Genomic DNA, 17,033 nt, shown 5'->3' with positions numbered 1-17,033 from the left:
TGATAAATAATCTGTCATATTTATAAAATGGATAGCGAATTATATTCGACACGAACTAAAAAACAGCGTACTTGGAATTGGTGTCTCAACACTGCAGATTCATGTGGCCAGCCCAAACTGTTGTTTTTTCTATGAAGAGTCAAGTGAAATGTAGGAAAGAAAGAGAAATGTTTTGAATAGACCACCAGGTCGAAACTTGTGGGTGTCTCTTTTTTCTCTTTCGTCTCTTTTTTCTCTTTCGTACTTTTCCCCCTCGACTCTGTATACAAACCGAGATTGTTTGTGCGCGGGGGCACGAGAATTTCTGCAGTGGAACCACTTCCAGATACGCTCTTTTTTTTTTTTTTTTTTTTTTGCTTAGCACGTCGTGTTTAATATCATTGCCAGAAAAACACACATAATAGGACACTTTGCAGTTTCGCTTTTAATGGTGTCCTTATAGTAACGATCTGCTGCATCATAAATGATTTTGTGGGTTTCCACCTCCATGATGAAGCGCTCATCATCCATCTTCGCTTGTGTTTAAAGCGTGATTAGGCACCTGGGTTGTTACGTCCAGGCCCAGCTCCGCCCATTTTGCCGGATGCGTGTCCGGCAAAAATAGAAAATAGCCTATACCATCCGGCGGGCATGCGGCACGCCGGAGGTGGTTCGCAGTCAAGCCGGAGCACTGACGCGGCCGGTATACGTTGAACAATAGGATATAATGGGAACGGATCGACTCCGGCGCAATTTTTTACCGGAGTCGGACCGGAAACGCAACGATCACGCATGCGGTGTACTTGGGCCTTCAGTCTTACCCTGTTTTTCCTTCAACTTCTATATCAAAACTTCCTTAACTTGTTGTTCATCGAAGAACAAACAACATCAGATGTTCACTGAGTCACTATCAGCACATTTTTTTCAAAAATATTACGTCATTATTATCCATATTTGACAACTCAAGTACCTGATAATGGAACAATAACATTGTAATTGTGTTTATAATTGTTGTATATTTTATACCTGAATATCCTTGCAAACTGTATGCTTACCTATTGTGCTCTTCACCCAGCTGATGAGGGATCCACTGCCTTCAGAAGCCTCATTCAGCCTTTTTTTAATCCCTCAACTTCCTTTCCTTCTAAGGCATGTCTACATAATGAAATATAAATCTAAAATTTAAAAATTCAGATTCCCTGGTAGCTTTTATTTTTAAAGCTTTCTTGATTTCTTTCTCTCAATAACACTGTGAAGAGAGAGAGAGAAGACAGAACACTGAACAAGGTTGACTTGCGGGAAGAATACAAAAATATACTTTTTACCTCACAATACATAGAAATGGATTGACCAAATTATCACATTAAGATTCATACAAACACCTGCATCAAAGAAAATGAAATAAAGGGACAGGTTGCAAATATTAAATTTAGAACAAAACGAGAACTTAAAACATGAGTACCTTTCTAGATAATCGAACACGACTTAATAGGGTAAAACCGTGTTTCCAACCACCAGATGTCCTCGGGCTCCTCACCACACACCCAGGTCAAAGAGGAACAGCGTACAGGGGAGAGGGTTATGCAGCAGCTTAGCGGCACACAGATGTTTTTTTTTCTTTTTAAAGTTTTTTTTCGGTGTTCCAAGTAAAATACTCGTTGGTGTGTCTGCAGTCAACCAGCACACACATACACACCCCAAAAAAAAGCTCAGTCTAAAAGAGCACTTTGGTCATGTCAGGGCAAAGGGGCAGGTGCTCAATAGGGGTGTGCCATCTTAGGCACCCAACGATTCGATTTGATTACGATTCAGGGTGCTATGATCCAATTATTAAACGATGAACGCGGTATTGACGGTGATCGCGATTATCGATGCATCGTACATTACTACTTAATACAGAAGCCAAACAAATTTATGTCTATTATTTATTTAAAATATCCTAATGATTCAACAGGAACAATGGAAACATGCCCATACAACAAAAAGCTGCCCTTAAGCTGCTTTTTTATTTATTTATTTATTTATTTTTACAAGAAAGTGCAAAAACATTAATCATTTTAGAGGGAGTACTTATTTCTCTCAACAATACAATAAAATTTACACAGGTGGAATGAATTTCACATTTTCTGGAAACAAAGTGTCTTTAGAAATAAGACTTCTTTTAACCAATATACTTTGTTTTAACAGAATTCTGTACTATTTCGCATCTTTGTAGTGTTACCGCTAAAGTTAATTGTGGTTTTACACATTCTGCATATGAAATACACGTTAGCAAATTAGCTAAGTGCTCGGTGCTAACTATTAACATCTCAAAAACAACAACAATAAAGGCTAAACTGTACAACAGGGTTCGTGTACTCACCTCTTTTAGATGCACACGGGTCTTAGCAACACACTCAGGACATTTTTCAATTGAAATGCCTTAAAACTACTGCTGGACATCTAAATGACAAGGAGCAACAAACTATCTCTCTTCCCCTCTTGCTCAAAAAAATAACTTGCACACAAAAGCGCGACCACCGGGTTGCGATTCTGTTCTGGCCTCTCTCATACACAAATTTATTTTCCAGTCTTTTAAAAAGAAGTGAATCTCTCTCTCAGTAACCAGCAGCATCCACCATAACGTGCGCGCTAGAGCTGAAACGAATACTCAAGCAACTCGAGTAACTTGAGTTTAAAAACTGATCCGAGTAATTTTATTCACCTTGAGGAATCGTTTAATTTTGCCAGCTCTAAGCATCACGTTTTGCCCGGACTACTTTTAATGCGGGACAACGCGCTGATGAACGTGCGTAAAGGAAGAAGCAAAAAAAAAAAAAAAACTTTCTGCAGTCGACAGCCGCTACAAACTACGCCTTCATTGCTAAAAACTAGCCCGCATGATGCGGTGGTAGCAGGTAGCACCTGATGCGTCTCATAGATATCACATGTATGTCGAACTAGATGCGAAATGACAGAGTCAGCTGTGTTAGTAAACAGCCGCCATCTTAAAGCAGTACACTTCTCAGCGCTAATAAGATTAACGTTACTGTCACTCGCTCACGTACGTAACGTTAGCCCTGCGGAGGGCTGGGTTTCTATTAAGACCACTGTCGATGCGTGGCTAACATGTCTTACATACAGGCTTTATTTAATCTGTGAAACATAGCGCTGTAGAGTGATGAGGGTGTAAAATGAAAATATGATAAAGCTAACTGTCAATTTTAGCTCAGTAGTCATTGCTGGATAAGACACCAAGTAGCACTGGCCCCTAATGTGCTCCAATACAGCAGGTATCATACTGTAACGTTGACAAAGAGTCACCCGCTTCGTTAGGTTGCAATTATTTCTTTTTTGGGAACTTGTGGAACAACAACAACAACATGAAGGCACGTCTCTCGCTCTCCCGCACCTCCCTCCCCACCGCACATCACGCAGTGCATTCAGGAACACATGCAAATATCCCCGCCATATTATAACCTGATATGTTACAATACATTTATTTTGAACACTGCAAAAACTCCAAATCCTATCAGGACTTACAGTTTAGACTAAGTTAAAACTAGAACTTAAAAATGGCTTGACACAAATGGAAATTCAATTGAAACACGTGGGAAAAACACTTTTAAGTTATGTGTGTCATCAAGCATAATGGCGTTTTTAGGTAAGAAATATATATATTTTTTACAAGATCTAAAAATTTTTGGAGTGAAAGCAGTGAATTGGTCTTTTTTTTTAATTCTAGTCACATCTGAGAGGCAATTGTTGGCTGTTTTCAACAATGGACATCGTAAATAAAGACATTGACTGAAAATGGTTCAATATTAGATGAAATGTCTACCTAAAAATGTTTTATCCGATTACTTGATTAAACAATAGGATTTTCAGTCGATTACTCGATTACTAAAATATTCAATAGCTGCAGCCCTAGTGCGCGCACCCGTTAACGGTGCCCAGCGCCAGACGTGTCTTGAATTTCGTTCTGCTACGAGCGGCTGCCAAGTTATGAGGGAAAAACATCGTTTTTGAACCTTTATGAATCGTAATGGAACCGTCATGTGTCGAATCGCGATGCATTTAATAATCAATTGTTTGGAACCTCTCTAGTGCTCAAGCACCCTCCGCCCCCCTCTATGCACGTGCCTGGTCCTCCGTGCCCATGCCGCCTTGACGTGACATTTACGAATATAAACTTTGGATAAGTTAATCAAAAGAACCATGTCATTTCAGACGTGTAACTGCAAGAATGATCCGCATTTTAATTTTTTTATTTTTATTTTTTATTAACCTGTCCTGTTCAGCTGTTTGACACAGAGAATGGAAGTCTAAGTGCCCGGATAGTCTGAACAGTTTTAATGTTTCACATTGAGAGTCTGACATACTCCCATTGTGATCATTCAAAATACCTTTTTATTATGACAAAGCAGCGAATAAATAGGGATTATGGGGAGACAGAAGAAAAGAAACACAAGAGAAGAAAGAAAAACATACACAAACAACAACAAGAAATACATTGAACATCTAGACTAATTACTAATATGCTGGTGCCATCGTCAGCGAGATGTATTTCCGGTTTACACCATGTGGGGTCCTATTGGCCAGTGAAAGAGAGGGACCGGGGTGGGGGTGTCTATAAGCTAAGTGATGGAAAGGGGTAGAGTGTACACAAATCAGTTCTGTGATCTAGAACCCAGTAATCGTGTGAATCTCTTATGAGTGTGAGCCCGTTGGCGACCAACCCTATGCTGCCCCATCGCCAATTCCGGCGCCAGGACCCCCAACCCGAGCATGCCCTACCACATCCAGCAGCACGTGAGCCCCACTGGACGCGCGACAGCCACGCAGACGGGCGGAGAAGATTTAATAGTCAATTGTTTGGAACCTATCTAGTGCTCAAGCACCCTCCGCCCCCTTCTATGCACGTGCTTGGTCCTCCGTGCCCATGCCACCTTGACGTGACATTTACGAATATAAACTTTGGATAAGTTAATCGAAACAACCATGTCATTTCAGACGTGTAACTGCAAAAATGATCCGCATTTTGTTGTTTTTTTAGCTCTTTGTCAATACTGTATTCCCAAACACGGAAACGTGACATAATTTCCCGAACCCAACAAAAGACTATCCACAGCGAGCACAACAGCGGCGACGAAACAAATGAAAGAATAAAACTATCGGTTGCTCAGGCAAAAGGCTTCTCTCCACTATGTGCTCTTGCGTGTCTGTTTAAACCTTTCTTCTCGGTGAAACTTTTACCACAAAGTGTGCAGGAAAAAGGCTTTTCTCCAGTGTGTGCACGATTATGATTTTCTAAATTACTCTTATAATGAAAACTTTTATCGCATATTGTGCAGGCAAAAGGCCTTTCTCCAGTGTGTGTATGTCTGTGTCTTTTTAAACCTCCCTTACTGATGTATCTTTTACCACATGTGCAGACAAAAGGCTTCTCTCCAGTGTGTATTCTTGTATGAATGTTTAAATTTGCCTCCGTGAAGAATTTTTTATCACAAAATGTGCAGGCATAAGGCTTCTCTCCAGCGTGCTTTCTTGTGTGTTTGTTTAAACTTGCCTTCTCGATGAATCTTTTATCACAAAGTGAGCAGGCAAAAGGCTTTTCGCCAGTGTGTGTCCGCGTATGTATTTCTAGATCAGCCTTCCGATGAAATCCTTTATCGCAAATTGTGCAGGGGAAAGGCTTCTCTCCAGTGTGTCTGATTGTGTGTTTGTTTAAATCTCTTTCAACGACGAATCTTTTACCACAAATTGTGCAAGTGAAAGGCTTCTCTCCAGAGTGTATGCGTGTGTGTTGGTTTAAATTTCCCTTACAATTGAATCGTTTACCACAAGATGTGCAGGCAAAAGGCTTTTCTCCAGTGTGTATCAGTTTATGTCTATTTAAATAAGAATTCCGAGGAAATCTTTTATCGCAAAGTGTGCAGGCAAAAGGCTTTTCTCCAGTGTGTGTATGCGCGTGTGCTTTTAAGGTACGTTTCGACAAAAGTGTTTTATCACAGAGTGAGCAGCGAAAAGGTTTCTCTACCGCGCTTTCTTTTGTGTCTCTTTTCACTGACGACTTGTTTAAAGATTTTGAAGCATTTTGGTCAAAGTCATAATCCTCCTCATCAGTATTACAGTCAGAAGAGTGTGACGTTATGTCGTCGCTGTCCGAAAGCGGAGCTAAGAGGTCGTCCGGTTGCGATTGTCCCTCTCCTTTTGTTGTCACGTGCTGAAATGAGCCGTCACTCGAAGGGTTCGCTGCTCCGCTCTCTTCGCTTGGTCCTTCGTCTTCTTCACTCTTCACGGTGACACCTATTGGAAACTTGGGGATTTCAACTTGCTGTTCTTCTTCTTTAATGTCTGGGGTCTCTGGCTCTGCCTCCTGTTTGATGTACGGCATCTTGGACTCCTCTTCCTGTTTAACGTGGAGGGGTTCGTGCTTCTCACAGTGAAGATCTACTACAGTGACGTCTGCGGGACACTGAGTGAAGAAAAAAAACAAAAAAAACTCACTTGATTTGTTGATGTCGGCGATACGGAGAAAAATACAGGTAGTCCCCGGGCATACCCGACTTACGTCATTTTAACTTTACGATTTTTTTAAAACTTTTTTTTTATAATGTTGACTTTTGTTTTGTGATGCATATTTTTATTTTGGCGTAGGAAGTGTAGAGCAGGTAGTACTTCTGCACGCAAGACTTGCGAGAGAGCGCATTTTCACACGAAGAACGCAGACCTGTTGCAATGACAAATTTTAGTAGGCGATATATTGTCTCATAAATTACTGTCGATAGGCAATATTAAGAATATGAATGTGTGTGAATAAATTGAAATTAATAAGTACTACATAGAGCTGGGAATCTTTGGGCACCTAACGATTTGATTACGATTCAGAGGCTCCGATTCGATTATAAAACGATTATTGATGCACCCCACTCCTTTTTTTTTTTTTTTTTAATTTGTTTTGTACATTAGTTCCAAAATTGTTCAAAAATCCTCTCAGGCTAAACCAAACTACTATTTCAATATCAAGTTAACATATAGCAGTAAACAAATATACAAAAATAACAGTAAATAAAAAAACTCCAGTCCCCATTCTATATCAGCAGCTTTAAACTACTTTCAATTAATTTAATGTTGTGAATCAACCGTTAAAGTTGTTAAAATTGCTCGTGTTATTCCATAATTTCTCTTTTGTCTACTTTCAACATGTAAAATTTTTAAAACTATTTTAAAGATAGATTCAAGTCAATATTTTACCGATTTAGGAGTACTTTAGATAAAAAGTTAATTAGGTTCGCTTGGAAGGTTCGCAACAACAGCCTTGCAGGGAAGTGTACTGCTTTAAGATGGCGGCCGTTACTAACGCCCTCATCTAGTTTTTTGTAGATGTGCTGGTAACGATACCGAAGCTATAATGCATCTAGTCCTATATAAATGATATCTACCGTAACATAATGTGGCTTGTAGCAGCTTTTCGGCAGCAGTCAGGTATGTTTTTTTTTTTTTTTTATATCTCTTGGCATGAGTTGAGCTCGAGCCGTGAGTTGAGCATTGGCGTTACCCGAGGGGCTGGGTAATGAGAAGCATGATGTTTAGCTACTCTCGCTCCGTCCCTAATTGCGTACCGAAGACCGCGCGGCGCGCTGAGTGTGTCGTACTTCTGCTTTACTTGGCATATTTCAATAATCGGAATTTGGATGTTTGTGTATCGTTCTCGAATCTTCCACGGCCGAATCGCGAATAATCTAAGAATCGGAAATTTTGCACACCTCTAGTACTACATTACCACAACAATAATAGTCCTTATGTTAATGGACCCATTTCAATGAGTAGGGGCAATTCTAATAGCCGTGTAAAGAGTTTTACTAGTTTTGGCGAGAAGGTGAATAGTTGTTATTTTTTGTTGTTCGTGAAGTACATTTCCACATAAACGATTACCAAACAAGACACGCTGACATGTACGACAACATTACAGGAAAGATACGCAGCGAGAAATTGAAGCAACTTGAAGCTAGTTTAATTTCACAGCAGCAGTATTTTGCAAGAGCCCGAGAGTCAAAAGAGAACGCCACAAAGGCTAGTTGCGAGATTGTTGAAATTATTAATTTAAAAAAATTATAGTAAGTAAGTAAGTAAATGTGACACACAGAATGGCTTGCTAAAATTTGCTTGAATATATTGTTCTACGTAAAGGACGTCAGCCAAAGTCGGCCCCCCACATTTTTACCACACCAAATCTGGCCCCCTTTGCAAAAAGTTTGGACACCCCTGTCCTAGAATGATTTCCCGACCAATATTTGTAGTCATCCCCATATCCTGGGATCGTTATTGTGAGCCTCATTTCGCAAATCAGCTACGGGATTTTTGCCTTGCAGTCACAATCAATGATTACAGTCAAATCACAAAAGGTCTGATATAGCATAAAAAGCATCATTATGACATAACCTTACCCTCATTTTTTTCTTTCGTTTTTCAGTTGCTCATAGTGGCCTGGATTCCCTCTCCTCATCAACCATGTCTCGACTCTTTAGGTTTCAGTCAAGTAGTATTTTGTCGCATCTTTAAGAAAACTCGAGAGGCGTCTTAGGCATTTAAAGGTAATCACTCTCACGTTAACCGAGCGTCTTGGCTAGCGAGCAAAGCTAAACAAATCCAAGTTAAGTAAGCCTGGGAAGCTTTAACATCAAGCAAAACGACTTCCACTAAGCTTAAAGATGGGACGTTTTAGTCCACTAAATTCTTACTTGGCTACTCACCCAATTAAAATACTTTAAAGAAAAAAAATTGGTTAGAAGAAGGGTACAGGAAATGAAAGAACTGCGAGTCTGGCGAGAGGACAATACACGGATGTTGCTTCAAGTGAACCGGAAGTAAAACGTTCAGGCACTGAAACTTCAGAATAATACGTTGAAGCATTTGGAACCAAAACTACTTCAAATCACTGGACTCCAAAAATATTTAATCAAAATGATAGACATATCCGAATTTGATTCATAACTATCAGTAACTCAATTTCAATGTATTATTTTTATTTTTTTCACATGTCCAAATAAAGCATTCATTCATACTTCGAGGTGAAGAGAAGGAACGGCCAGGAGAGGTCGCTATTGGCAAGAAGGCTCCACTCAAAGCAGGTTGTTTCATTAGACTTTGAGAAATAAAATATATCATTGCATCTATATATATTTTTTAAATTTTTGATTCGTTTGCGTATTTGTTTTAATTCTATGAAATAAATGAATTGATAAATTATTACAATGTGAATAAAAACATTTAATGAATTCAAAATAAATGCAGCAAAAAGCATTAGGATGTCACTTAGGCATATAGCCAAAGTTGATTTCATCTCCAATGAGAACAATTTACTTACGTGAAATCTACATACACAAGTGTTAACAACAAGCAAAATAAAGTGCTTGTGTAGCGTAATCCATTTCTTCCGATATTTATTATTCATTTATTTATTCTATGTCGTTCTTCCCAGCATCTCTCTGTATCTGACAAGCTGCGTCACTTGTCTGAACATACAGCAAAAAAACAAAAAACTGCACTCTGCTGTCCGTTCAATTGGCTGACATACTGACATGTGATCAGCATGGATAGTTAGCTCTGATTTGTTCAAATGCATGTCTTTTTCAGGGGGGGGGGCAACAAATAGAGGAAAAAACAAGCTTGCTGAATTAAAAGGGCGATGCAACGGAAAATTGATCAGATCTTTAAGAGAAAGAAAAGAGTTGATGAACTTTATTATATTTGGAAGGCTCAGAATATCTGTGCACTTTGGACTTGTTTTTGTTCATTTATGTGAGGCTTGTAGCAGATTATTTTGGTGAGTCTTGTCGCTCGGTGAGTTCGGTGTTTTGGGAAGCAAAAGTGTTTTTATATGGCAATGCGATAAAACAAACTAGGAACTACCACTTAGAACTTGGAAACAAAATATGTTATACGTGGTGTTATCTTTAATATATTACCACAGGTAGGTGAACCAAGGAAATCCAGACATTCTCTGGAAAAACAGTATTCTAGTTGTGAAAAAAGAAAAACCTAAATCATCTTGCATTTCAATATAAAAGTCAAAGTCCCGCGCTAATGCTAACACAAACATGAAACTTTCACTCCACAACATGGGAAAGTTCCGTTCTGCATAATAGTTTAGATAGTTCTCGGGTGTCTCCTTAACACTCCAAATGTAAAACTACCATTTACATATATGTTATATTGTGAGGGAATTCGCCACCCCGGCCAAGCCGCACGGAAACGGCGACAGCCGAACGGAAATGGTGCTCCGCTGCTCACCGCTTCCGCGAGTCAACCGCGAGGGCTGAAATTCTGCGCGTTCACCTCTTGTGTAAACCCTTTGTACTGACTCCATGTTCCAAAAGTTTGAAGAAGGCTCACTGAAAACAGGTTGACAATTTACTCGTCATAACATTTGTCAAAAAACAAGGCAAAAACAGACGACGGAGGAACAATGCTCGATCCAAAACAAGGCTACATAGAAAAGTTTCCGAGCAGCGAATCTGTTATCTCAGTGTCCAGTGTTTTTGAAGGCTGTGGTGGAGTGGGCCGGGCCGAAGGGTGTTGTTTCGGGATCATCCCTCTGTGGCCGGTTTTGGGCGGTTAGGTTCATGCGTGGATGGGACATGGTTACCACAGCAACCGACGCTAGTCTTGACGTTCCAAGCGCCCGCTATCGACTCTGTTATCCTGGCTGGGCGAGACGCTACTTGTTTTAGGACAGAGCGCCCTGCTCTTTGTCCTTGGAGTGGCCAGGAGAACTGATTGCAATAGTTGGTGCGTCAGTCTTGCTCATGACGTACACGTTGGGCTTCTGTGATAAGATGGCGTTGTGTATCTATTCTGCTCCTTTTCATTAAACTATGGTGTGCTATTTACTTAGGTGTTTTAGAGTAGTACAAACAATCCTACAATCCATATGAGAAATTATACTATTCCCTGATTGTTTGTATTACGTGTGTTACAGTAATGCAAACAGTTAGATGGTGCCCACGTAGGTAACTTTACTATGTCCAAGGGCATGGAGTGAAGTCTGCCTAAACTATAGTTAGATGAATGTGTTAGACTAATGCAAACAATTATACGGTGTGTGCGAGAACGGTACCTATTCCCTTCAATTGCAATGACATAATCAAACAAGTACTTAGATATGTGATTTCATCCATTTTCTAATAAAGGTCGCAATCACCGCTGTCAGTTCCATTGAGAACCATTACAGCGCTGCTTGTGCTTGGAACTACTCACGCCCTACATGAACCACGTGACTGCCGGCGGCGAGATCAGAGAGTGTCGCAACTTTCTCTCCATGGCTTTGCTGTAAATGCGTTGCAGGAATCTGAATATCTTGTCACACAATGCAATTCTAAGGTATTTCCCCAGTGCGGCTTCTTGCGTGCAAAACTAAATACCGCTTCTGAGCGAATATTTTACCACAAAGTGAGCAGGCAAACTGTTTCCCTCCAGTGTGCGTTGTTGGGTGTCTGATTAATGTTCCCTTCTGACTGAATCTTTTATGACAAACTGAGCAGGGAAAAGGCTTTTCTCCAGTGTGTGTGCGTGTGTCATTGTTTAAATCTCCCTTTCGGGGTGAATCTTTTGCTACAACATGTGCAGACAAAAGGCTTTTCTCCAGTGTGTGTACGGTTTTCTATATCAGTCTTCGAAGAAAATATTTTCTCTCAAACTGAACAGGGAAAAGGCTTTTCTCTAGTGTGAGTGCTTGTGTGTTTCTTTAAATTTCCCTTCTATAATTCTATAAATATGTTTGCGAACCTGCTAAACATCGCACCTTGGCACAAAGTCACTTACAGCAACAAATCAAGTCAGAAATGTTGGTTTCATTATTGACTCAGACCTAAAATTTGACAGCCATCAAAAGTCCATTACTAAATCTGCCTATTGCCACCTAAAAAATATAGCTAGAATTAAAGGGCTTCTGACTAAGCAAGACATGGAAAAACTTATGCATGGATTCATTTCCAGGAGATTGGACTATTGCAACGGTTAACTAGAGTGAAACTAGAATTTGTATATATTGATCATATGATCATATTTATTGGATATTTTTGGACTCCAATGATGTGAAGTAGTGATGGAACTTCCAAACGCTTAAGCATTTTACACTGAAGTTTCAGCACCTGAACGTTTCTACTTCCGGTTCACTTGACGCAACATTTGTTTACCCATCCGGGACTTGCTGTTCTTTCGTGTTCCCTTCTCCTAACCAAACGACCTCCTTCGAAACATTCTCATCGGGTAAGTACCCAAGTAAGAATTTACTAGACTAAAGAGTCCAATTTTAAAGCATAGTGGAAGCCGTTTGGCTTCACGTTGAAGCTGCGCAGCCTGACCCTAGTTTAGTTTAGCTTAGCTTGCTAGCTAAGACACGTTAATGCATTCCGATTGCTTTGGCTTAAGACCACTTTCGATTTGCAAACTTTGTTTTCAGGAAAAGTACATCGGCTAATATGAGAATGATGACATTTATTGTATAAGACGCTCCCCCACTTGTCTTTAAGATGCAACAAATTACAACTGACTGAAGGCCAACGCAATTCCAAACATCAAGTCAAAAAGTAGAGACGTGGTAATTGAGGAGAGGAAATCCAGGTCACGCCGAACAACTGAAAAACAAAAGAAAATGAGGGTAAGATCATGACATTTGTTGTTGTATTTTTCATGCAATGTATGACTTGTTTTGATGTGATTTTAATCAATGATTGTGACTGTCGGGCAACAAGCCCATATACGACTTGTATGGTGGCCGAGAGGTGTCAGGCGAAATGCAAAGTCCAAACACTTTGCAAATCGAAAAAAAGCACGACCCACAATTGCAAACGCTTTGCAAAAGAAAAAAGCACGAATGCAACCGCCACAACACAATCCCAAATTCTTAAAACGCGATTGCAAATTGGCAAAAGCACAAACCCCACTTGCCACAGCCTACAGCAAATGGTTTGCAGCCCGAATGCAAACGGTTCCCGCAGCACAACAGCAAAATCCTGCAGCACGATGGCAAGAGGATGACCCGATGAGTGCTCCGCTAGCACCATGCTGTTATTACACTGGTCTGCATGCACGTAAATACAAAGCCCCTCACCTCCACTCTTACCATAGTCTGCTGTTCAGTCGTGGGCGTGTAGCGTGCGGCCTGCTAGCTGCACACTAGCATCGGAGATGCCCGGATGAAGCCAAGTCTCTGTAATGATGAGGGCGCAGCATTCATGGACATAGCTGTACCTTGCAAGTTGTATATGCAAGTCCTCCGTTTTGTGAGTGAGGGATCTGGCGTTGGTGAAGTACAGGCTCGGCAGAGCTGGCTTATGCGGTTGGCCTCGTAGCCTTTACCGAATGCCAGATCTGCGGCCGCGCTTCTGCTTTGTCTTCCTTCTCCGCCTGCGCCGCTTCTCAGACCCGACAACAATCCACGGAGAGTACGAGGCTCTCGCTGTTTCGTCCGGGTGTTATGGGAGTAGCGAAAGTCCCTCGTAATGGCTATCTTGTGACGGTAACTGATATCCACGAGGTCCTGGCTGGTGTATTGAAGTAAAGCCGAGGTGAGTGTATGAAAAAAACAATAACGTAAATAAAAAACAAAAACGAGCACTGTAGGGGAGAGCCGTGAGCCGCTGCATCCTTCCATGCCACTATCTTGGCTAAGGGCCTAGCCATATGATGATTTCCGCCTCATTGTTAAAAAAAACTAGTAATAAAAACCCATTGGGATATTTAAAAGGTACTGGAAAAACTGGAGAAGTGGTCTTGAAAGTTGTTAAAAAGTGCTTGAATTTCGGCATGAAAAAGGTGTACGAACCATGCAACCAATACATCAGGGTTCAATCTATTGTCATAGAACAAATGAACTCAATACAACTATTACTTCTATAGCACTATAGTTGGCCGGTAGAATAAAGAGCCCTGCCAGAGTTACGGAGGGTTAAAATCTCTGACAAACAAGAAGGAGCTACGTCATTAATAGAATTAAAAACAAACAATAAAAGTTGGAAATCAATTGTGAAATTAACCAGAAGCCAGTGGTGGGATGATAGCACAGGCGTAATATGTTCACGTCTGGGTGTACCATTTAAAAGTCGAGTAGCAGCATTTTGAACAAGTTGCAGACGAGTAATAGAGGAAACATGAAATATGAAGTTGATTAATTCATCTATGTACTAGTCCTTTTCATAAAAGGTTTGAACTACTACAGTTGTGTGTAATTAATCTAAAATATTTGAAAATGTAATATTTATCATTACATTGTGGAAAATAATGAACTTTATCACAATGTGAGAATTTTGGGGGGAAAGACCCGATGATTTCTTCCCATATTACACAAAAATAAGCAACCTGAACATTATTGCAAAAGCTCGACTTGAGCAAATCCCGTTGTTTTATTTTTTTCCACGCAGTGTCCCGCAGACGTTACTGTAGAAGATCCTCACCATGAGAAGCACGATCCCCTCCACGTTAACCAGAAGGAGGAGTCCAACATGCCGTACATCAAAGAGGAAGCAGAGCCAGAGACCTCCGACATGAAAGAAGAAGACCAGATAGTTGAAATTCCCAAGTTTCCAATGGGTGTCAGTGTGAAGAGCGAAGAAGACGAAGGACCAAGCGAAGAGAGCGGAGCAGCGAATCCTTCCAGTGACCGTTCGTTTCAGCACGTGACATCAAAAGGAGAGGGACGATTGCAAGCGGACGGCTTCTTAGCTCCGCTTTCGGACAGCGACGACATAACGTTACACTCTTCTGACTTTAATACTGATAGGGAGGATGATGACTTTGACCAAAATTCTTCAAAATCTTTAAACAAGTCATCATTGAAAAGAGACACAAAAGAATGTGCGGTAGGGAAACCTTTTCCCTGCTCACTCTGTGATAAAACATTTTCCTGGAAACGTACCTTAAACGCACACGCGCGTACACACACTGGGGAGAAGCCTTTTGCCTGCACACTTTGTGGTAAAAGATACGTCGATAAGAGAGGTTTACACAAACACACAAGCGGACACACTGGAGAGAAGCCTTTCGCCTGCACAATTTGCGATGAAAGATTTCATCATAAGTGTGATTTACAAAAGCATAAGGGTACACACACTGGAGAAAAGCCTTTTGCCTGCTCACTTTGTGGTAAAAGATTTTCTCGAAAGCCTCATTTAGAAATGCATAAGCGTACACACACTGGCGAAAAGTCTTTCGCCTGCACACTTTGTGAGAAACGATTTATTCAGAAGGGACATTTAGTATCGCACACAAGAACACACACTGGAGAGAAGCCTTTCGCCTGCACACTTTGCGAGAAAAGATTTATTCAGAAGACTGATTTAGACCAGCACAAGCGTACACACACTGGAGAAAAGCTTTTTGTCTGCACACTTTGTGGTAAAGGATTCACTCAGAAGAGGGAGTTCACATCGCACACAAGAAACCATGCTGGAGAGAAGCCTTTTGCCTGCACACTTTGTGGTAAAAGATTTGTCGATAAGGGAGGTTTAAACAAACACACAAGCAGACACACTGGAGAGAAGCCTTTCGCCTGCATACTTTGCGATAAAAGATTTTCTCTGAAGACTGATTTAGAAAAACATAAGCGTACACACACTGGAGAAAAGCCTTTCTTCTGCACACTTTGTGGTAAAAGATTCACTCAGAAGGGACATTTAGTATTGCATATAAGAACACACACGGGAGAGAGGCCTTTCGCCTGCACACTTTGCGAGAAAAGATTTATTCAGAAGAATGATTTAGAACAGCACAAGCATACACACACTGGAGAAAAGCCTTTTGCCTGCACATCTTGTGGTAAAAGTTTCTTCGATAGGAGAGGTTTAAACAGACACACAAGCAGACACACTGGAGAGAAGCCTTTCGCCTGCACGCTTTGTGGTAAAAGATTTTCGCGGAAGACTTATTTAGAAGGACATAAGCGCACACACACTGGAGAGAAGCCTTTCGCATGCACACTTTGCGATAAAAGATTTCATTGGAAGCCTGATTTAGAAAATCATAAGCGAACACACACAAAGCCTTTCGCCTGCACACTTTGTGGTAAAAGATTTTCTCGGAAGACTCATTTGGATAGTCATATGCATACACACACTGGAGAAAAGCCTTTTACCTGCACATCTTGTGGTAAAGGATTCGCCCATAAGGGAAATTTAATCAAACACACACGTGGACACACTGGAGAGAAGCCTTTCGCCTGCTTACTTTGTGGTAAAACATTTTCTCAGAACACTCATTTAGAAATACATAAGCGTACACACACTGGGGAAAAGCCTTTTGCATGTTCACTTTGTGATAAACGATTCACCCATAAGGGAGGTTTAAACAAACACACACGCAGACACACTGGAGAGAAGCCTTACGCCTGCCCACTTTGCAATAAAAGATTTTCTCAGAAGAATCATTTAGAAAAACATAAGCGCACACACACTGGAGAAAAGCCTTTTGCATGCTCACTTTGTGATAAAAGATTCGCTCAGAAAGGAACTTTAGTAACGCACGCAAGAGGCCACACTGAGTCAAAACCTTTGAATTGCAGTGTGTGACACAATATTCCTGCCACACATTTACAGTGAAAAAAGCATTTCAATTTCCTTATTCAGTTTCCCTTGAGCCTCTTTTGACAAAGTTGTTGTCATGATTTTTCAGGTGCTGTTCTTTTTCTATCCAATATTTAAAATTGAATAAATTACGTCAGGTCTTTGTGTTGCGACTGTTCCATGACTGACATACTGCTTTTACCTCATTCACTCCCAGCCATTTTCACTGGAGCAACCCCCTTCGCTCCCGGCCGTTTTACTGGATTTTGACTGATTCTGCAAGGCCCACAGAAAATTTTGTTCTATTGCTATATAAACATGGAACCCATCAAAAGAAAGATTAGTCTCTCTTCTTTCAGCAGAAAAAAAGTTAGTTCATTTCTTTATCCATTTTTTAGAAATCAGCATTAGAAAATAGCTTATTTTGAACAATTTCCCCATTGCTGATGAAAAAACAGATAAATTGAGCTTTTTGTAAAAGCATACATTTCAAACGTAACTTTGACTTTAACA

The 17,033-nt window shown here is 40.6% G+C and overlaps 2 protein-coding genes across 2 annotated transcripts; one reads left to right on the top strand and one right to left on the bottom strand.

Annotated features, from left to right (window-relative positions):
• Positions 1–2,073: 2,073 nt before the first annotated feature.
• On the bottom strand, positions 2,074–8,812 carry LOC130918869 (gastrula zinc finger protein XlCGF57.1-like). The gene is made up of 2 exons (XM_057841049.1): positions 8,409–8,812; positions 2,074–6,436 (listed from the first exon to the last, which is right to left on the bottom strand). The coding sequence occupies exons 1-2, from the start codon at positions 8,412–8,414 to the stop codon at positions 5,141–5,143; spliced, it is 1,302 nt and encodes a 433-aa protein (XP_057697032.1). The 5' UTR covers positions 8,415–8,812; the 3' UTR covers positions 2,074–5,140.
• A 3,314-nt stretch (positions 8,813–12,126) lies between these two features.
• On the top strand, positions 12,127–16,741 carry LOC130918673 (oocyte zinc finger protein XlCOF6-like). Its single transcript, XM_057840589.1, has 3 exons — positions 12,127–12,231; positions 12,495–12,622; positions 14,385–16,741. The coding sequence occupies exons 2-3, from the start codon at positions 12,617–12,619 to the stop codon at positions 16,524–16,526; spliced, it is 2,148 nt and encodes a 715-aa protein (XP_057696572.1). The 5' UTR covers positions 12,127–12,231; positions 12,495–12,616; the 3' UTR covers positions 16,527–16,741.
• Positions 16,742–17,033: the final 292 nt, after the last annotated feature.

Source organism: Corythoichthys intestinalis, chromosome 1, assembly GCF_030265065.1.
Source record: "Corythoichthys intestinalis isolate RoL2023-P3 chromosome 1, ASM3026506v1, whole genome shotgun sequence".
In the NCBI taxonomy this organism is placed as follows: domain Eukaryota; kingdom Metazoa; phylum Chordata; class Actinopteri; order Syngnathiformes; family Syngnathidae; genus Corythoichthys; species Corythoichthys intestinalis.
The sequence above is the reverse complement of the archived record's forward strand: the minus strand, read 5'-3'. Positions and strand labels throughout refer to the sequence as shown.